The 21,939-nt window shown below is 35.6% G+C and overlaps 3 protein-coding genes across 5 annotated transcripts; 1 reads left to right on the top strand and 2 right to left on the bottom strand.

The window, feature by feature from the left end:
* Window positions 947-9,039, top strand: LOC109710241 (anthranilate phosphoribosyltransferase, chloroplastic-like). Of its 3 annotated transcripts, XM_020232746.1 has the most exons (11): window positions 947-1,090; window positions 1,258-1,673; window positions 1,834-1,977; window positions 2,137-2,298; window positions 2,644-2,727; window positions 5,464-5,652; window positions 6,986-7,076; window positions 7,223-7,282; window positions 7,517-7,635; window positions 8,434-8,568; window positions 8,678-9,039. In XM_020232746.1, the coding sequence occupies exons 2-11, from the start codon at window positions 1,305-1,307 to the stop codon at window positions 8,687-8,689; spliced, it is 1,365 nt and encodes a 454-aa protein (XP_020088335.1). In that variant the 5' UTR covers window positions 947-1,090; window positions 1,258-1,304; the 3' UTR covers window positions 8,690-9,039. The 3 variants fall into 3 exon arrangements, with proteins under 3 accessions (XP_020088335.1, XP_020088334.1, XP_020088336.1); XM_020232745.1 differs by lacking the exon at window positions 947-1,090 and having other exon boundaries at window positions 1,097-1,673; XM_020232747.1 differs by lacking the exon at window positions 947-1,090 and having other exon boundaries at window positions 1,398-1,683.
* LOC109710245 (glutaredoxin-like) lies at window positions 9,232-13,239 on the bottom strand. Its single transcript, XM_020232753.1, has 4 exons — window positions 13,089-13,239; window positions 10,640-10,728; window positions 9,837-9,935; window positions 9,232-9,665 (listed from the first exon to the last, which is right to left on the bottom strand). The coding sequence occupies exons 1-4, from the start codon at window positions 13,193-13,195 to the stop codon at window positions 9,586-9,588; spliced, it is 375 nt and encodes a 124-aa protein (XP_020088342.1). The 5' UTR covers window positions 13,196-13,239; the 3' UTR covers window positions 9,232-9,585.
* On the bottom strand, window positions 14,771-18,423 carry LOC109710071 (glutaredoxin-like). Its single transcript, XM_020232485.1, has 4 exons — window positions 18,178-18,423; window positions 17,787-17,875; window positions 17,438-17,536; window positions 14,771-15,134 (listed from the first exon to the last, which is right to left on the bottom strand). The coding sequence occupies exons 1-4, from the start codon at window positions 18,291-18,293 to the stop codon at window positions 15,055-15,057; spliced, it is 384 nt and encodes a 127-aa protein (XP_020088074.1). The 5' UTR covers window positions 18,294-18,423; the 3' UTR covers window positions 14,771-15,054.

The following is a 21,939-nucleotide window of genomic DNA, read 5'->3' as shown; positions in this document are numbered from 1 at the left end:
TATATCGGATAAGATATTTATTCGAATAAATACTTTCCCGTCCAAACAAGACTAAAATAGATTAGAAAAAGTTCTTATAAAGGTTGGGGAAATATCCGAGAATGATGCAATTTAAATAAATTTGATTGCACCGGAACTGGTGGCCCACAACAATTATAAGGAACGAACAAAAGACCTTGTCACATCTTACTTTTGCTACTCCTATCAGAGATCCAGAGATTGTTGCAACTTGCAAGTTGACTTGCGATGGGCCCCACCTTTCCTTTTTTTTCTAAAACAATTTATTGCGCTAGACAATTTTGTTCGGGAAAAATAAGGGTTACGTTGCGCGGAGGGGTGTAAAACTTGTTTATAAAGGCTCGGTCGGCGCAGAACCACCACCACTAGTCCACTAGGCACTACCACACGTGAGAGAAACGTGTGTTCCGTTCCGTTCCCTCGATTTTAGCGTGCCCTGTGTCAGGGACTTAGGGGCTTTGCGAACAAAAATGCTAAATCCGTGACACCTGGCTCTTGCACGATGCCACCCACGCAACCCTCCAGCCAGCAGTTTTTTTTTATAATATATTATATAATATTTTATTTTAGAAACTGTATTATGATAATTTAATTTAAAATTATACACTGCTACTATGTTTCTCGCGATTTGCGCCATTGTTTTCACGTGGTGAGCCGTGGGCCCAACTCCTGAGAATGATGAACGGCGTAGATGGAAGGGCGAGTTTCCTATTTTTTTTATATATATATATATATATATATATATATAATATAATAGTAAAGTAGGGTGCAGACGTGCAGTCGCATTCGGGTGCGGGGTCCACTCGTCCGGGGGTTGATGTTGATGTCGTCCCAACCGGCGCCACAAGCGCAGATCCCCTCTCTCTCGGTGGCCCCCACCCCGAGCGCCAGCGAGGATCTGGCCGATTTTGGAGGAGCGGCCATTTCCGTTTTCGCCGCGACCGTTTGCATCCTCGTCCTTGTCCTTGGTCGACCCACGTTCATTTCTCGATTCATCGACACATCATCCGCTCCCCTCTCTGCAACCCCTCCTTTATCTCTCTCTCTCTGGCGCTCTCTCTCCCCTCCATGCGTGAGCCCCAAAATCTCCCATCCCACCTTCTGATTCCTCCTCCTCCTCCTCCTCCTCCTCCTCCTTTTTTTCTTTGTTTTTTTTTTCCCCTATATTAGTACTGTATATTAATAATTCTTTTTCTTTTCTCTCTCTCTCTCTCTCTCTCTTCTTCTTTTTGACCCCAGGAAGAAAGGGGATCACCACATCAGCGACGCCCTTGCCCCCAGAATAAATGGAAGTAGCTGCGGCGGCGGCGCGGGGGGTCTCCTTCTTGTCGGCCCCACCCCCTCTTTCATCCTCCTCCTCCCGCTCTCCTCTCCCTCTCCTCTGCCGCAGCAGCAGCAGCAGCAGCAGCAGCAATCTCGCCATTAATGCTGGTGCCGGTGCGAATAATAACAATGGCAATAATTACAACAACACCCCCCTATCTGGATCTCTCTATCCTCAGAGGAGGCGACAGCATCTGCGGCTATTGAATGCCGCGGCGGTGGTCTCCACCACCACCACCACCACCACCACCACCACCACGATGCCGGCTCCGCTCGTGCACCCCTCCTCATCGTCATCGTCATCGCAGCATCCCCCCACATCATTTAAGGAGGTATGGTATGGTATCGTATTGTGTTTCTCTGTTGCTCCCCAGCGCAACACACACACACCCCACCGGCAATAAATAAATCTTCCTGCTTATGCTCTCATTCTTCTTGTTCTTGTTGCTGCTGTTCTTAATTTGTTGCCCTTCTTCTGGGGGTTTGCTGCAGTTGATAGAGACTCTGATCGGGGGATCGGATCTGTCGGAAGAGGCGGCGGAGGAGTCGCTGGATCTGCTTCTCCGCGGGGGCAACGAGGCCCTCATCAGCGCCTTCCTCGTCCTCCTCCGAGCCAAAGGAGAGACCTACGAAGAGGTCTCTGCTCTCTCTCTCTCTCTCTCTCTCTCTCTCTCTCTCTCTCTCTATATATATATATATATATATATATATATATATCTCTGAGCTTGTATACAAGCAGCCCCCTAATTCCTAGTTCTCTTTTTTTGTCTTCGCGCAATCCGATCCGAATAACAGATTGTGGGATTGGCGAGGGCCATGATCAAGCGGTGCACGGCCGTGCAGGGTCTTGAGGACGCGGTGGATATTGTGGGCACGGGAGGGGACGGCGCCGACACGGTAAACATCTCCACCGGCGCTTGCGTCCTGGCCGCCGCCGCCGGCGCGAGAGTCGCGAAGGTGAGAAGGTCTTTTACATCTTAGTGTTGTGCTGTTTGAAGAACCGCTGCTTCTGCTTCTACTGAGCAGTGCTCTCAAAAGAAGCGCTGTATCGAAATCCTTTGGTAAATAACCTCTCTCTCTCTCTCTCTGCACCAGAGTTGGTGATTCTAGGCCTCAAATCTTATTTTGCTTCCGACTGCAGTAATAGCTCTCGGAGTCCCCCTTTTTTTTTTTTTTTTCTGCTTTCCAAAATGCTTTACTGGAGTCGGCTGCAGCAAACAGCAGAAGCAAAAGCAAGGGCAAGCATGTGCTTAGATTGTCGGGCCATCGCCGGACCTGATGAGAATTTTTATTGCTTTGCAGCAAGGGAATCGGTCGAGCTCCTCTGCTTGCGGAAGTGCAGATGTGTTGGAGGCATTGGGCATCAATATCGATCTGGGCCCTGAGGTAGTTTGTGGCTATCATACCATCAACATGCTATTATGACATTAGCGTGGCGATTGATTTGGTGGAAATGATCTGTTTAAGAATCTGTAAATGGTCGAGGTCGTCAAAATTATCTAATGTTCTTAATCAAGACCTTTTTCCCCTTTTACTAAATTTTTAAGGTATATGACAGATTTTTAAAAAAAGTATATCACTTTCTTTTTATTAGTGTCAAAGAATAGCCATATGGATATGGATTTCTAATTGCTTAACACACTATAGCAACTGCCATTTTAGCTATTGCTTCAAATTCTCATTTTATTTGCTAGCAAGTTTTTATTTGATTAATTGTACATCACTTGCTAAATATTCCGTGCTGACATGGTTTTTTCTTCCTTTTTTATTATTTTTTTTCTTTTCTGTGCATCTGGTTGCTTTGCGAGGCTCAGAAAATGCTGGTTTTACTCACAATGGCACCTCCTCCTCCTCCTCCCCTGTAGAGTGCATTCTTTGTCGCCTATGAGCATAACTAATAAACATAGTACAAAAGACTTGAAACTGAGAGTGAATCATCTTTAAACTTGCTATTGATTAGCCTCAGCATCCTACTGTGACGTTACAAAGCAAGAAGAGTTATACTCTGTCACTTTTGACATTTCTTTCTTTATAATACTTTAAGCTCTTACAAGCTTTTTTGAAAGTTACATTGTTTTGAAGCTCATTTCACCAAGTGTGGTTAAATTCCTATATATATATATATATAATTATGCTACTATACTATCAATAGTACCGAGCCCTTGGTACTATTGAGTTTTCGGCCGTTAGATGAAAAGATGTGCGGTTAGGATGATAGTGGTCCCCGGTTAAATTGATAGTGGTCCCCTAGGGTTGAGTGGATGGTTGGTTTAATAGTATAATCTAACGGGTGGAAATGATCAAAGGGTAGATCTAACTGTAGAAAACTCAATAGTACCTAGGGCTTGGTACTATCGATAGTATAGTAGCCGGACTCTATATATATATAGTCCTGCTACTATACTCTTATGAGTACGATCCCCTTCGTACTCATAAGTTGTTTTCGATGATAGAGCTTCCGAATCGACGATCCATACCGTTAAACATTATCTAGAGCATTTAAAACTTCTAGAAATCAAATTTTATAATTTTTTGATATCATTTACCTTACGATCAAAAACTCACAAAATTGACAATTTTTAACGGCCGGTATGGGATGCTTGCTAGTTTAACGGTGTAAAAGAATCGGAATAGGTTGAATTTTTGATAGAAAGTTCTATTCACTACCTAGATAAAGATAAATAACTCCGATCTTAAATTGAAGGATCCGATCATCCCTTTTTAAGATCTCGTTCGATTTTGACCATTCATTTTATACCCGCTTGATGGACTTTATAATGATTTCGAAAAATTGCGAAATTTATTTTCTGGAAGTTTCAAATACTCTAGATCATGTTTAACGGTGTGGATCGTCGATTCGAAGGTCCCAACGTCGAAAACAACTTATGAGTACGAAGGGCTCTCTCTCTCTCTCTCTCTCTCTCTATATATATATATATATATATGGCTTAATTTTGTTCTTTTCCTTCCTGAGATGAATTGTCATTTATGCTCATTCTGATTGTCTCTCTCTAACGCACTAATTTCTCACTGATTCTATATATTGAAGTCGATCCGAGGCAAGTGTTCGGATCTATTATGACATAACGATTAGGTGCCCAACGGACCCTTTTACCTTGGAAAATCCTTTCCTGGCGTGACGAAAAAACTATTTTTTTGCGCAACCTAAACCTAGTGTATTTATATCTGAATGAAGGTATAAATACCTATATGGAGCTACTTCCATGGAACATAATATCTTATTACTTTATTACAAATCGCAAGATCATTCATTAGAATTAATAAGATAAAATCATTCCGATATCTTATCTATATTTAGTATTTTTTATTAGCTTTACTTTATTAGTTCTATTCTATACTGTATCCATATCATTTATCCCTATGAGATACCGTACAAAATATAATGCAGAAGGAAGGGATATAATGAAATTCTTGATTAGATCTTCTCATAGGAACGATCTATTTTATTTGATTGATGGATCCAACAACCAAACCCATTTTTTTTTTNACTTCAAGCTCTTACAACTTTTTGAAAGTCACATTGTTTTGAAGCTCATTTCACCAAGTGTGGTTAAATTCCTATATGTGTATATATCTATATCTATATCTATATATATGGCTTAATTTTAATCTTTTCCTTCCTGAGATGAATTGTCATTTATGCTCATTCTGATTGTCTCTCTCTAACGCACTAATTTCTCACTGATTCTATCTCCTTTGAAAGATCTCGTATATTATCCTATGTTATCTATGTCATGTAGATTTATTTAACCTTTTTGTTTTCTCAAAGCTGCCTTAGATGTAGCCATTTGAGTATGGAAGTAGAAGCTAATTGTATCATGATTCACATGATTGAGAAACAAAGATGCTTTAAATTTGCCTCAGCTATTGGATTTTGGAGTATTTCTGTTCAGTAAAAGTTAAAAGGAATTATGGTTTATCTTTCAGTACCGTCTTCTTTGTGATTTTAATATATACTGTATGTTAAATTCTTTCTACATCCCTGCCATTGTAATTAATGTAAAATCACCCATATCTTGTGTGAGTTTGTGTCACCTAGATCTCGCAGGAGTTTATAAGTAATGCTAATTGTCTGTTTCCACATGATTTTCATGGCATAAGGAAGTGAAAAGGTGTGTGAAGGAGACAAACATTGGTTTCATGATGGCTCCATACTATCACCCTGCAATGAAAATCGTTAGTCCCGTGAGAAAAAAGCTTAAAGTAAAGACAGTGTTTAATATACTCGGCCCAATGCTCAATCCAGCGCAGGTCCCTTTTGCTGTTGTTGGTGTTTATAATGAAGACATTGTAAGTTTTCATTCCGTTTTTATTCATACATTGACATAGTCTTAGTTATTTAAATTAGAATAACATGGCCTAGATCTTTACTGTTTACATGCTTACTAAATATCCGTAAGTTACTTATTAACATGACGTTTACATGCTTACTAGATATCTGTTTACATGTTTTATGTATGTTTGACTATGTTTAGTCGAATTATAGTGTTTAGAGGCAGTTGGCATTGGAATTTCTTATAGAAGGCTGAAAAGTATATTCCTCTTCTTGGAGGAAAGCAATAGCACAAATAAAAAGATGATCAAGAGGTTGATCATTTATTTACAAGTCATGATTGCCTTTTTTGACTAATGCTGTCCAGAGGAAATCTTCCAAGCAAAGGAGGGTAATATTTATTAGGTACAATCAAATAGGATTCTTGTATAGGAAGCTTTTGCATCTCAGGATATAAAATTCTCCATCTCCTTGAAAAGTATATTATGGGTTTTCCTGATTTTAAGAAAAGTTGTTCTTTTCGATTTCAAATAAGGAAAATCAGTTTGCTTTTAACTATTATCAGCAGCTTCTGCAGATTATGAATTGGTAAAAATGTATGCAACTAACTTGAATTTTAGGTCATTTGGAAACAATTACCTATTCTTTAAAAATTTTGCTGCCCAACCTTTGATTTTATTTGATTTTAGTAGTTTATTCGTTCTGAAAAACTACGTGCACCCAGTGCATTCATGCACTTGCATACCATGTCATTATCGGTCTGTCATTTTATCTAATTGTTCGATCTTTACCATCCAATGAGTTGTAGTTTTTGTTTTAGGTAATAACTGAGCAATTGAATAAACGACATGAGATGCATTTAAGAAAAAATAAGGTATGATGTACAAATATCTTGATGCACTAGGTGAGGCATTTACTTTTAAGAAGGCAAATCAAACTATTTGAATACCCTTTTAGTAAAATCAAAATTTTTTTTTAAGTGTTGGGTAGTCATTTCAAAATGATCCAAAGTTTAGGTCAAGTGTATACAGTTTCACTTTGTGAATATGAAGTACAAGATTAGTACTAAATCATTTATTTAATGATTAAAGTCACAAACGCTGACAACGTCCAGCTTGTATGCCCTTACCTTTTATTCAAACCCTCATAGAGTGTCGCTCTTTCAACTGTTTAAGTCATTTCACTTACAGTTTTCATGTCACTGGTAAGAATCTATGCATGTTCTATTTACAGACATCTGCTCATTCTTGTTGTTCTTGTGGAGAAAAATATGCTTTATAGCATGTGTTTTATGTTTTCTGAGGAGTTGCTCCTTTTATGAATGGATAAGTAAATTAACTGCGTGGATAGGTTATGAAAATGGCCAAAGCATTGCAAAGATTTGGGACAAAAAGAGCATTAGTCGTTCATTCAAAGGGACTGGATGAGATCAGCCCGCTTGGTATGATAGCCTTCAAATACATCTCTATTGTCAATTGATGAGCTGAAGCACAGTTGATTACATTATTACTTTCAACAGACAATGCTTGTAGGCATAAGAAAGTGAACTTTTATAGTCTTGTGCTAACAGTGTCCTCCATATTGCAGGACCTGGATATCTCCTGGATGTTACTCCTGAAAAGATTGAAAGATTGCACTTTGATCCATGTATGTAATAGCTTCCTTTCTCAATGTATGTCTAATAGGTGTTATTCCTATAAAGCGCATTCTCTGTGTCTGAACCATTTATGCATGGTTTTTCTGATTTTTTTTTTTTTTTAGTCAGTAATGTTTGCTAATATGTGTAAATATATGATCATACAACTATTTATGCATGGTTTTTCTGAAACTCTTTTTCTTAGTAAGTAATGTTTGCTGATATGTGTATATATGATCATACAGTGGACTTCGGTATCCCTCGGTGCTCTCTAGAAAGTCTGAAAGGGGGAGGTCCTGAGTTCAATGCAAAAGTACTTAGGGATGTCCTCTCTGGTGAGAAGGGGCCAATTGCAGATGCTTTTGTAAGTACCTTTCTTTCCACGATGCTTCCACTGTTCCTCTCCTTCCATGTTGCTTCAAATTTATTTTTACCTTTTTTTCTTCTCTTTTACTTTTCCTGCCTATGGCATAGGATATTACTTTTGCTTTAAACCAGAAACACACGGTATTATTCCATTACTTACCATGTAGTAAAACAGTGCTGCTGCAGATACCCCAAATTGTTGCCCTTATGGGTTCGTAACATGTCTCACATGCATTGTTCTGCTTAGTACAAACGAGCATGCACATTGTTTTGCGTAGTACAAACTGTCATATCAGCTATAAGTTAAGGCTCTGTTTCATATTATTGCATTTATTTATATTAAACACCAATTCTATACTACAGGAAGTGCTTGCAGTCAATAGATTTAAGAGTTTGTTTGGCATGAATAAACCAAATCTTGGTATGAATGCTTCTTTGTTTTCTCTTGTTTAATTTTTTTTTTTTTTTATAAAAAATATAACAAGAGTAGAGAAATCTATCTGTCACGTATGCAATAATGTATAATTTTCATTTATACGAACAAAATAAATGGCGGCAATAACCAAAGAAGGCTAATACTTGTGATCTCTGAGTCTAACAAGCAAGTTTTTATCTCTGTTCCTTTTAGCAACAGTAGCAGTAGCATCTTGGATCCATCTAGACGTTAAATATGAGATAATGCACCTAAGAAAGCTAAGAAGAAAACAGAATCTGCAGATGGGAAGTTCACAGAAGAATGAGAGAGTTGTTATCTTGGTGATTATTTACACGTGTTGTTGATGTGGCATATATGTAGGTTTTAAATACGGCGGCTGCTCTGCTTGTGAGTGGTCATGTGAGCAGTTTTGCTGAAGGTGTGGCACTTGCGCAAGAGACGCAACAATCTGGAAAAGCCATAGGGACGCTACAATCTTGGATGGAGCTCTCGAATGTAAGTATACTATCCATCTCAAGTTGCCTCTTCCTGATTTGTTGAGTTTTTAAGAGTCTCACAACCTCTGCTCTCGCTTGTGAACATCGCATGTGAATACGGGATGCAGAGACTCGAATAAGGGACTCCATGAGGTTAACGTCAGATAAGAAGACTAGGAAGTCACGACATAACGGTATCAGGAGCTGGTTGTCCAGCTTGGACCGAGAAACAGAAGGCCCTGTTGTTTCTTTCATTTAAGGGTTTAGGGTTGATCCACGTCTCGTGAAACATTTCTGCACAGCCCAAATGTTTTTAACTGTTTACATTCTGGACGGTCCACCCGAGCTGGAATCTGTACGTGTTTTAAACTGTTTGTTACTCTGAGACTTGCACTTTCTCTCCGTCCCTCCCCCGTTGTGTTATTGAACAGTGGTCGGCAACGTAAAAAGCTTAATATGTTAATGCAATTTCCTCGCTCGTATTATAATACCCTAGTATTTTTTTTTTTTTCGGTGGAACAATGTACAGTGCCAGGGTGCGGTCACCCTCGACGACGCTCAATATTTTTCTTGCTTTAAACCAAAGCCTGCAACTGCTTCATTCAGAAGCAGCACCCTTGACAACCAAGCATTCGCAAAGTTAAAAAAAAAAAAAGAAAAAAAAGAGAGAGATGCGGATGTGTTCTACTGGATTTGCCCGTATGCATTCTAAATTCGTGCATTACAGTACACAGGGAACCTTTCAGGCATTTTATACAGGACAACATTTCTGTGACATCCATCATTTGGACTCGCTGATCATCACCACCACCGGCAGAACAAATGGCAGTCAAAAGAGTACGTTAGAAGCTCAAGCCACCGCACAGTCATAAGCACAAAGAGGAGTAATTGCATACGTAAGAGTTGAGCAAGAGTCAAGAGTTGAAGAAGCTTAGCATGCAATGCAAAACAGAATATTCCTTATCCTAGTATTTATTTATGAATAAGGCCGAAGCACCTGAGCAGCAGCACATGCCTAGTAAAACATATGATATATTTAAGCAGCCGCGGTGGCCAGGGCTCCGGCTTCCGTGAGCAGAGGCACCAGCTTCCCTTCATTGTGCTTTGCAGTCACGGCTGCGACATCATAACAAATAAATAAATAAATAAGCCAGATATAGCATCATCATATTAAAGAGACAGCACAGATGGGAAAAAAAAAAAGAAGTTACAAAGGAGGAAAACTAGCATAGGACCAAGACCGTACATAAGAAACATCATGGATAGATAATAAAACGAATAACTCACTGTCGCAACCGCCGATATGCTTTCCACCGATAAAAACATTCGGAACTGTTCTCTGTCCGGTCCACGCCAGCAGAGCTGACTGAATTTCCGATCCATCACCTTCACACAAAATTATTTATATCTCTGTTATAGCACTCAGGACAAATTGTCAACAGAAAACTAAAAAGAAAATGCCCTGTTTCAGTTAACAGGAGAGTAGTGATGATATTTAGATGCAGGCCCTGAGACAAAATGAGTTCCTCAAATCAAAGGGAAAGAACTATACAGCAAGAAGAATTAAAACTTGACCGCTCAGCCAAAAAGAATACAGAAAATACAAGCATTAGCAGCCTCTCCTGGCAACTCATACATTGAGCAGTAAAATAAATGCACAGCATCCTTACAAATAAAGGAAAACACAAGCTCAATATTTATTTTTAACAAATCAACCCCATCAACAGTATAGCTGTCCTAAGGGTATCGGTAGAAGGTTAACGATTGGAAGCTAAATCAAAGGTGATCATCTAGGGTTTATAATTTAGTGGTCCCTTCAGGCCTAATCAAATCTTCCACATCTCACACCAGAAAGGGGGTGGGAAAAAAGATTAAAAAAAAATCATTTCCTGATACTAACTCTTTGATAGCATTCTACAAAACCGGTGAACAAGAGTCAAGGCATAATTATTTCATCCAAACGTTCTCTTACTAATGAAAAGCATATGTAATTATTCATCATCCCCTAGATAGCCTTCAAAAAAATAATAAACTGCAGATGCAAACAGGTAAATGAGACAAAAAAAAATGTCTAGAATAAAAACACTCACTTTCCACATCCAACTCAATTGCCTTAAAATTTGCCCCGAGCTGCGCTAGCAGCTGTTTAACCTGATTGCAGTAGGGACAATATGTCTTGCTGCAACAACAAAATAAAAAATTTAAATCAGAAAAAAGATAATGAAAGAGCTTTCTCAGGGCCACGGCAGTTGCAGCACTAATGGAGCATGTAACATGAAATTATTCAAGGATCCAAAATGTAAAGACTGATAAGCTTTTGCTGAGACAGATGGTCGATAAGAAATGTGAATGCTTGCTCGAGTACATCCGATAATTGATGTCTTATGCAGACATCTATTTGTGGACGGTAACCACAAATAAGAATGCCGGAGATCGATCCAATTGGGGTATTCAACACTACCACTACTGCTGTACAATATAGAAAGTATTGGAAAGTGTTGGAGCTTCATTCCTGCATTCATGTCACCTCACCTTTCCCTCAGAGAGAGAGAGAGAGAGAGAGAAAGAGAGAGAGGGAGAGAGTTATATAAACAGAAAAAGGATTCATATAAAGAGGGACATAGAAGCATAACTAAGTGTCTCTGAACAGGGGGTAAGTATGAGCACATAGACGTGATACAAAGGGGGTCAGGGAGGAACAATAGTAAATAAACTTATGAGAACACTTCAAACTTCGAGTATTTATATTACCCTCAATTTGGCCTTTCAAATTACAAAGTACAACCTTAATCTGTGAATTCAGAAAAGAACTGCACTAGATAAGAAAAAGTGATCAAGGAAGGTACAAAACATCATATATGCTTTTATATTCCAAGTCCTATTCACCAATGCTTGCATTAAAACAAGAAGTCCTTTTCATTAGTGTTGTTGTTGTTGTTGTTATATTCCAAGTCCTTTTGCATTAAGACTTGCACTAAGACAAGAAGTCCTTTTCATTAGAACTTGCATTTAAAAAAAAAAAAATTGAAGCTCCAGCATAGCTGATTTAGTGCCATGATTTCACATGACAATGTACAGGACCTATAAAGACAACTTTCCATCAACATCTAGGATATCACTTTATAGGCTGAAAGCAAAATACATAGCCCAAAACAGACAGCTCACTGTGGATTGTCATCTCGACTGCACATTGTATTTATTCTAGCAACGTGTTAAAAACTTAAAACAGTATGCTCGTATAGTGAAATGGATCAATATCATGCCTTCAAGGATTTAACTATGCTGACAGGTACGTTCCGATTCAACTTGTAGCACTACACCCGAGTAGTTCGTATTCAAACAAGACACAGTACCACAGAAAATATTAAAGCCTAAATTGGTTTTCGACAGCCCCTTCCAGACCAATTTACAGAGGCCTTTAGTGTCGCTATAACCTTTTTTTTTCTCTATTTCGTTTTACAAAGTTTTTGCATCTTCTCTTGCTTCCACTGATGAGGTTTCTGGGATACTAATCGTACAAAACTTTTTAATTATAAGAATAGGCATCCATAAATTCATTTCTAAAATTAGACCTAAGGGGTGAATGATTTATCACTTTTAAATGTATTGCTTTCTAATAGTAGTAAATCATTCACGCTTTCACCTAACATATATATTTTCTACATCTGCACTTTGAAGGATGTATAGCATTAAACACTCAAAAATAATTTTAATACTTTGAAGAAAGCGGTGAATGATTTGAGCGCATTTAGGAAGCGGTGATTCATTCACCACAGACGTCTAGTTTTGCGAATAAATTTTTTGAAGGACTTTCTATAATTTTAAAAGTTTTTAAGTCCATTAATAACAAAAAAAAAAAAAATCTCCACTGATTCTATTTCTTTAGAGGTTACTTATTTTCCCCAGGATTTTACCATGTCTTGATACCCTTATTAAGGTGAGCAAGCAAAAGGAGACTAATCTGTTTACCAACTATTCATTTTAAACCTTTAAATCTTTGAGGAGGAGGATGACGATGATAAAGATAACCTAGATAATATTAGTGAATTCAATCTCTTTTTTCTGATACAATCCCATTTGAATACAGAACAACGCAAATTTCAACACATTTTTGAATGCACAGATGGGTGATCTCTCTCCATTTCACAGCAGCGCGAATAATCGTCGGTTTCCGATTAAATCCAAAGCTCTTTCTCTCTTTACCCTAATATGAAAGAAAAATCCTAATGTCCCACAACAACATAATCCGGGCACAAAATTAAACAGTACACGCCTAGCTATGGAAAATTACAGATTCTAAACAGTTTTCAACTAGGGTTTCTCAACGAAACAACCCCCCAAATACAGGGGAAAGAAACCCACCGTACCCAACACAAGTCGATCTGCGATCCATATCATCAAGTGACGAATCAAATCGAAAACAAAATCAAGGGGAAACTAAAGAAGAATCCCTAATTAAACGAGAGAGGGGGAGAGAGAAGAAACCCTAGATCGGTGCGCAGAGAGAGAGAGAGAGAGAGAGAGAGAGAGAGGTTGGACCTGAAGACGACGACGGGGGTGGAAGCGACGATGTCCTTGGCCTTGGGTAGCGCCATCTCCGAACCAACTCTCTTCTCCGACGACGACGAAGACCACGACCCTCCCATCGCACGAGCCCCCACTACTTTATTTTATAGTAGGAGGGTGAGAGGAGAGTCGAGGAGTAACCACCTACTTCCGCAAACGCCCAGGTGGACCGAATCCTGCGGCTCCTAGCACCCCCACCGCCACCGACACAGACTAACGGCTGTGACGTCTCCACGTGGACCAATGGGAGACGGACTCTCCTGGGTCCCACGGCCCAACTCCTGTTCTTCCCGGTCCACGCCAAAACAAAAACAAAAACGGCCCACAATAACGGAAGTGGTCGTACTTCTAGTTGGGCTGAGTGCCTTTCTCCGTGGTTGGAAGAGGAACAGTAATTAATTTGAGTCTTAGATTTTATATATATATATATATATATATATAGAGAGAGAGAGAGAGAGAGAGAGAGAGAGAGAGTCCGGCTATTATATTTTTATGAGTACGATCGTCCTCGTACTCATAAGTTGTTTTCGATGATAGAGCTTCCGAATCGACGATTCATACCGTTAAACATTATCTAGAGCATTTAAAATTTATAGAAATCAAATTTCATAATTTTTTGACATTATTTTACTTTACGATCAAAATGTCACAAAATTGACAATTTTTAACGGCTGGTATGGAATACTTGCTAGTTTAATGGTGTAAAAGAAGTCAAAATAGGTTGAATTTTTGATAGAAAATTCTATTCACTATCTAAATAATGATTAATAAACTCCGATCTTAAATTGAAGGATCCGATCATCCATTTTTAGGATATCATTCGATTTTAACCGTTCATTTTATACTCGCTTGATGGACTTTATAATGATTTCTTCAAAAATTTATGAAATTTATTTTCTAGAAGTTTCAAATACTCTAGATCATGTTTAACGGGTGTGGATTGTCGATTTGAAAACTCCAAAATCAAAAAACAACTTATGAGTAGTAAGGGTTCTATACTCATAAGAGTATAGTAGCTACTATTATAATATATATATATATATATATATATAGAGTGAGGCTACTATGCTTCTGGAAGCACGGAGCCTTCCGTGCTTCCAGGTCGTTTTCGATGTTGCGATTTCGAATCGTCGATCGGCTCCGTTAAATTTGATCTAGAGTATTTGAAGTACTTAGAAAATAAATTTTATGATTTTTCGATATCATTTGCCTATAGTGATCGAAGGGACTCAAAATCAATAATTTTAATGGCCGTGGTGAGCCGTTTGCAAGTTTAACGGTATAGAAATATCCAAATCATGTAAAATTTTGATAGAAAATTCTTTATACTATATGAAACAAGATCAATATCTTTGATCCAAAATTTTAATGTCATATTATCACGTTTTGTAAGATTTTACCTGAACCCCAGATCAATATGATTCGACTATCTAACATTTTAAAACTTTAATTTTAGTATGTAATTTTTTAATTTTATTAATTTAGTATAAAATTTAAGTTAGTACTTTTTTAATAAGAAATTTGTAATTATAAATTGCAATGAAAATATACTAACTGAACTGCGTTGTATTCAAATGCTAAAGTTAACAAGTTATTTTTTAGGTCAAAAAATAATATTAGATAACAAAATTAAAATTTGTAAATATTAGATAGTCTGATCAAAACAACACAAATTCTACATACCCTTCCTCATTTCAAACCAAGACAGGTTCGGAGGTTCCTCGTTTCATGATCAGCAGCAGAAGTATATATGTATACACACACACCAGCAGAAAACCGATTTATTACAAGGTCCAAACTATTTATTCAAAAGTCGAAAAGAGAAGTAATTGATTAGGTTACATAAGCAAGAGCTGCATTATTATTATTATTATTCAGAGAGCACATAACTAACTGCATTCACCATGCCAAGCAAAATGTTTATGCAGGTTCTAACTAATCAAACAGCAGGGGCGGCGATGGCGCCTGCTTCGACGAGCAGAGGTACCAGTTTCCCTTCTCTGTGCCTCGACATCACAACTACATCATGATATATAGTTACGAAATAATTATAAGAAAGAGCAGATGAAAGAAACAACTCTATATATATATATATATATAGAGAGAGAGAGAGAGAGAGAGAGAGAGAGAGAGAGACTTCTATACTATCTATAGTACTAGAATTTCGGTACTATAGTTTTGTTTTGAACTTTAGAATATTCAAATTAATGATCCACATTTTTAAAACTAATTTAGGGTATTTGAAATTTTTAGAAATAAAATTTTATATTTTTTCGACATAGTTTAATTTATGATCAAACCATTTTAAAATTATCAAATTTCAATGACTACTATGACAAGTTTGTAGTTTAACGGTGTAGAATAAATTGAATTTATTTAAATTTTGATAGAAAATATTTTAAACTATCTAAATCAAGATCAACATTTTTTATCTTTGAATTCAAAAGTTCTATTCTCAAATTTTAAATATTATTCAATTTTCACCGTTCATTTTGACATGATTTACTTACTAAGTAAACGATATTAAAAAAAACTAAAATTTTATTCCTAAAAATTTCATATATACTAGATCATATTTAACCGTGTGAATCATTAATTTGAGCACCCTAAAATCGAAAACGAGACTATAGTACCGAAGCTCTTACACTATAAATAGTATAGTAGCTTCATTCTATATATAGAATTAAGCTAGAATACTTTTAGAAGCACCACTCCTTTGGTGCTTCTAGATTTCTAGCCCTTAGATTTACTCCTTGATTACTAATAGTCTTTGGATCAAATACTATTCCATCTACCACCATCATCCCAACCCTATATCACTCCATCCAAGGATTAAACTCAAAAGCATCAACCCCTTAGTGTTTTTGAAAATATTCTAGTTCAACTCTTTTCTATATATATATATATATATATATATATATATATATATATATAGAATTAGGCTGGAATACTATTAATAGTAAAATGCTCTTTTTGCTATCAAGTTTTTAACCCTTGGATGAAAAATTGTAAGGTCAGGATGATATTAGTCAGTTANAGGATATGGAGAAGAAGAGAAAGAAGAAAAAGCAGGAGAGGAAGAGACGACGACCCATGCGGGCACCACGATGGCGACGACGATCGGATCATCAACGACGATGACAACGAAGGAGGAGAAAAAAAGGAGAAAAAGGAGGATATGGAGAAGAAGAGAAAGAAGAAAAAGCAGGAGAGGAAGAGACGACGACCCATGCGGGCACCACGATGGCGACGACGATCGGATCATCAACGACGATGACAACGAAGGAGGAGAAAAAAAGGAGAAAAAGGAGGATATGGAGAAGAAGAGAAAGAAGAAAAAGCAGGAGAGGAAGAGACGACGACCCATGCGGGCACCACGATGGCGACGACGATCGGATCATCAACGACGATGACAACGAAGGAGGAGAAAAAAAGGAGAAAAAGGAGGATATGGAGAAGAAGAGAAAGAAGAAAAAACAGGAGAGGAAGAGGAAGAGGAAGAGGAAGAGGAAGAAGGACAAAATTATCAATTCACATTATTAATTAACTATGGTTAAGTATTTTAACTGTAGTTAACAAAATTTCTCTAACGTACCCTAACGGTAGGGACATATCTGAATATATTAGGACTTTTACAGGAATAATTTATGAAAGTTGAGCTTTGCAGGAATATATCTGTAATTCATCATATTTGTAAGGACATATATACAATTAACTTTTTTTTTTTAAGTTTATCTTTTTTTTAGAAAGAGAGAAAGATAATATATTAACTATTTCGTTTATTTTTTAAAAAAAATAAACTTAGCTAAAGATGAGAAGTAACTAGATTTTGAATTTGAAATCTCAGATATCAATTATCAAATTCTTTATCTCTTGCACTAGAGACCGTCAGTGTTTATCTAAGTATTTTTACTAGTTTAGTTTTAGTTATCGTGCAGATTCCATGTCTATCAACTTGGAAAGTGGACATAGCGAATAATTGGGCCATACAATATAATGTTCAACAGTTCTTCTAGAAAAAACATCCAAAATTCATGTATCACATAATTGCACTTGCTATGCTCTATTGGATATTTTTATTTCGCGGGGGTACCAAGTACCCGATGCATCCATCAATCAGGCATATTAATTATTTGCGTACTAACCAATTCATACGGCGACTTATTGTTCAACATTCTATGTATGCCGTAAATAATAATTTTTTTTTCCCTGTGTCTTGAAGTACATTAATGATCCTCATTAATAGATTTTAATGAATATATATATATATATATATATATATATATATATATATATATATATATATGCGTAAATTAACTTACAGTAGTGACCGCCGACGTGCTTTCCGCTGATAAAAACGTTCGGAATTGTGCTCTGCCCGGTCCATTTTCTCAGCGCCAAGTGTATATCCGATCCATCACCTTCACTCGAAAGGATATATTACGTACCATCAGAAACTCTCAAAAATTAATTAAGAATCCTTACTTTTAGGTATACCAGAAGAGTAGATAAGTTGTTAAGTTAGACAAATGTTGTTTCCGACGCTAATTAATGAAATATGATTCAAAGAATTCAATAAAAGAAAAGAAAAGAAAAGAAAATTACATTATCGAAAATGGAAAAAGGACGAATATATGAAGTTGGTTATTTATAATGAGAATATACACTCACTCAACTCCTCCAGCTCAATCGCCTTAAAAGTCGCCCCCAGCTTCGTTAGCAACTGTTTAACCCGTCCACTCAAGGGACAGTGCGTGCTGCTGCACGAACAAAATTTAAAAGTTAAAAAATGAGGGGCCGGAAAAAAGAAGCAGATGGTGGAAGGAGCATTAATTAATTCTCAGCGTCTCGATCGGCAGTTGCAAAAGGCCAGGATGCCTACTAATTAATTAATTAAGACACCAATTCAATTTGCAGCATTTTATTTGCCCGAGCAAGGAGCCCGGCGAGACTCCAAGAACTCAGAACCTGCTGCCTCTTTCTTTCTGATACCATACTAAACTATATGAAGCAACAGTTGTTGTTCTCCGCAACTTTTCAGGAGGAGGAGGAGGAGGAGGACCTGAAGATGACGACGGGGGAGGAAGCGACGATGTCCTTGGTCTTGGGGAGGGCCACCTCCAGCCGAGCTCTCCTCTCCTCCGCCGACAAGCAAAAAGATGACCACCATCCTCCCATCTCTCTCCCTTACTACTCGATCGTCACTTTGGCCTTGCCCGCCTAATTAAAGAGCGCGTGCAGCTGCGTCATCACGGTAAATATAATCTTTGAAAATGAGGCTAGATGGAAAATATTTTTCAAAAAAAAGCTAGATAGAAAATATTTTTTTGTAAAGAGACTAGAAAGGTAAATAGTTCTCCGTCATCACGGCAATGACTTGGTCAATAATAACGTAGGGACAAAGCGCAGATATTTTTTTTCCTGTACTCAAAACCAAAAGGACACAGACATATCCCATCGGATTTTTTAGTGCAATAATTTTTTTTTAAAATTTTATTCTTAAAATAGAGCTGTTAAATTTTTATTTGTAAATATAATTCTATAAAAGCGGTAAATGATTAACTGTTTTTATTTTTTTTCTACTCGTAATGAAACGTTATGAATGCGGTAAATTATTGACCGTATTTAGAGGTCTATTTTTATAATTATTTTTTAAAAAAAATTATTTTTACAATTATAAAATCAAAAATCAAACTGAAATTTTAGGTTGCCGATGTTGATCCGCCACGAAGCGCAAGCCCTAAACTAGTAGAATTAACGTTACATGTACTAAATAAGATGTAGTTTTGTTAGAACGAAAGGTGATGGGCCATTAAATAGTAACAAATAATAAGTTAATTTGTGAAATATAATGAAAAAAAATATGGCAACTTGAAAAGGCTCTTTTTAGTAAGAAATGACAATAATTATCGAGCCTATTTTGAAAAAAAAATATGGATCGTATTTGGTATAATTCGACAATAAATTATCATAGTTTATACTAATTGATCAATTGTAATTATGAGGAACTGTTTTCTAATTTAGAAAATTAATTGCTAATAGAAACAGATAGATGAATGTAGACGGTTATACAGAATTTGAAATATAGTAATAACTCGAGGGGATGCGGGATGGGAGGAGAGAAAGGGTGAGAGCAAAATTATAGGATCAAAATATTTAGGAAAATTTTTTTTGGATTTTTTTTTTAATTTATAAGAGACATACTATTTTGACTTATTAATATTTAATTTAGTAAATTAAAAAAAATTGATTAAATAATTAATTTAATTTAATAACTGCTATTCCATTTTAAATTAGTTTCGAAAAAAATAAATAAATACTTAAATAGAATACTACTAAATTAATATTTTCAAAATAATATACAAATATACTTAATTTGTAAATTAATTTATTTCAATACTTAATTTATTAAATCATATTTGATTATTACATTCAAGGATAAATTTATCATTTTATTTAATTTTTATCTTTCTAACACTTTATTCCAACATAAACATTCAAACACTATCAAGAACAAGAATATTTTCTAAAAACAAACAAACAAACAACATTCAAACGTAATTTACAACTTATTTTAGTTTATACCAAAATATCTCCTGTTCTCGAAAACAACAAAAATTATTCTCCAAAATTTAATTTTCAAGCCAAACGCAACCTAAATAATGTGCAATCGTGTATGTGTACGGCTTTAATGAATCCTGAGTCTAATTAGATGTGTACTGCTACAGTAGCCGGGCACAGTAGAGCTCCTATTCTTCTATTAATAAAATATTAATTTAATTATCTTCTGGCTTCAATATTTTGTTAATTTATTCTTCGTTAATATTTAAGTTTAGTCTCGAAAAATTGAAGAAATAAAAAACAAATTGTAAATGCTCATCATACTAGTTTAGGGTTCGCGCGGCGGATCAACAGTATTTCAACAGTCAACATATAATAAAAAATATAATAAAAGTAAAAATAAAAAATAAAAAATTCACAGTCTTCTATGCATTATAAAGCTAATTTTTTTATTAATATTTTTTAACATTCAGTATTTGAAGAATTAAAATATTCTAATAACTTTATCTAAAAATACAATCAAACTTAATAATTTTAGGGAGCGTTTGGTTCGGGAACAAGGGCGTGAATAAGCCCTTGTTCCCCCTTTTATTTCCAAACGGTATGTTTGGTTTCCGGGAACAGTAGTTTCCGGATTTCTGGAACAAGCTGGTATAAGGCTGGAACTGCTGCTCCATCCGTTTTCTGGAACAAACTTGTTCCTCGATGAGAATAAGGTTAATTAAAATCTATATTTAATTTAATGGCAGTAAATTATTAATAATTTAAATTAATATATTTAAATCATTATTTATCTTTAATATTAATAATTATTATTTAAATTAATTATAATAATAATAATAATAATAATTTATTAATAATTATTAAATAATTATTATTCTTAATAATTAGATAATCTATATTATATTATAATTTATTATTTATAATTAATAATAATTATTATTATTTTAATAATGATTAATAATTATTATTCTTAATAATTAGATAATCAATAAATATTAAATAATTTATTATTATTATAAATTTATATTATTAATAAATTATTAATAATTATTACTTAATAAATTTATTAATAAATATATTATTAATATATTAATATTAATTATATATTAATTAGATTATCAATATTATTATTATTTATTATTTATAATTAATTAATAAGAATAATTAATAATTATTATTATTATTAATATTATTATGTAATATTATAATTATTATTAATTAGATAATCGTATTATTAAAAATATTAATTATTAATAATTATTTATAATTAATTATTAATAATTAATTTTTTATTTATTTTTAAGTAATATTTTGATGTTAATTAATTACATAATATAATTTTAATTTCAAATTTTAACTCTTATTCCTCTTGTTCCAATCTAACTATTCAAACACTATTTACCTTATTCCTAAAAACAACCTAATTTTCATCCAAACGTAAAATTGGTTTAGTTACTGCTTATATATGAACTTGTATCTATTCCTAAAACTAGCGGTTCTTACTTATACCCGAACCAAACGCAGCCTTAGTAACTATTTTATAAATAAATTTTTAATTAAAAAATTAAAATTAGAAAAATTTATTCTAAATTGCTAAATATATAATATTATTTTTATTTAGCTAATATTAATTGGAGAAGAAATTATTTATAAAAAAATTATCTCCCATCGCTCCAGTGACTCTGGCAATAGTAATGTAGGGACTATGCACACATATTTTCCTTGGGCTTTTTTTGCAAATAGCCCCCTAATAAATTTTATTTGCAAAAATAGCCCTGTCTAAAATCTATTTGCAAAAATGGTCATGGCCCTGCCACGCCAGCGCCACGTCAGCGCCACGCGGGCAGGGCCTGGGCTAGGTAGTCAAGTTGAACACGGTGATTCGTTTACCGTGTCTAAACACGGTGAACCAATCACCGTGTTCACAGTGTTACTCACGCCCCGCCGGGGTTTAGTTTGCATTAGATACGGTGATTCGTTCATCGTGTCTAAACACGATGAACTGTTCACCGCGTTTAGACGCGGTGAGCCATTTACCGTGTCCTTCACTTCCATACTTGGCCAAATACGGCTTGGCTAGTTGTATTGGACACGGACTTAGCCATTTTCATGGGTGCATAATACATTTGTATTGGACACGGTGATCCATTCACCGTGCCCATTGCAAATGTATTGGACACGGTGATCCATCACCGTGTCCAATACAACTATCCGCACGACTAAAAATTTGCCGCAAAAAAATCAATTACAAGATTCAATA

Source organism: Ananas comosus, linkage group 5, assembly GCF_001540865.1.
Source record: "Ananas comosus cultivar F153 linkage group 5, ASM154086v1, whole genome shotgun sequence".
In the NCBI taxonomy this organism is placed as follows: Eukaryota; Viridiplantae; Streptophyta; class Magnoliopsida; order Poales; family Bromeliaceae; genus Ananas; species Ananas comosus.
This window is presented reverse-complemented; position numbering and strand designations above follow the sequence as displayed.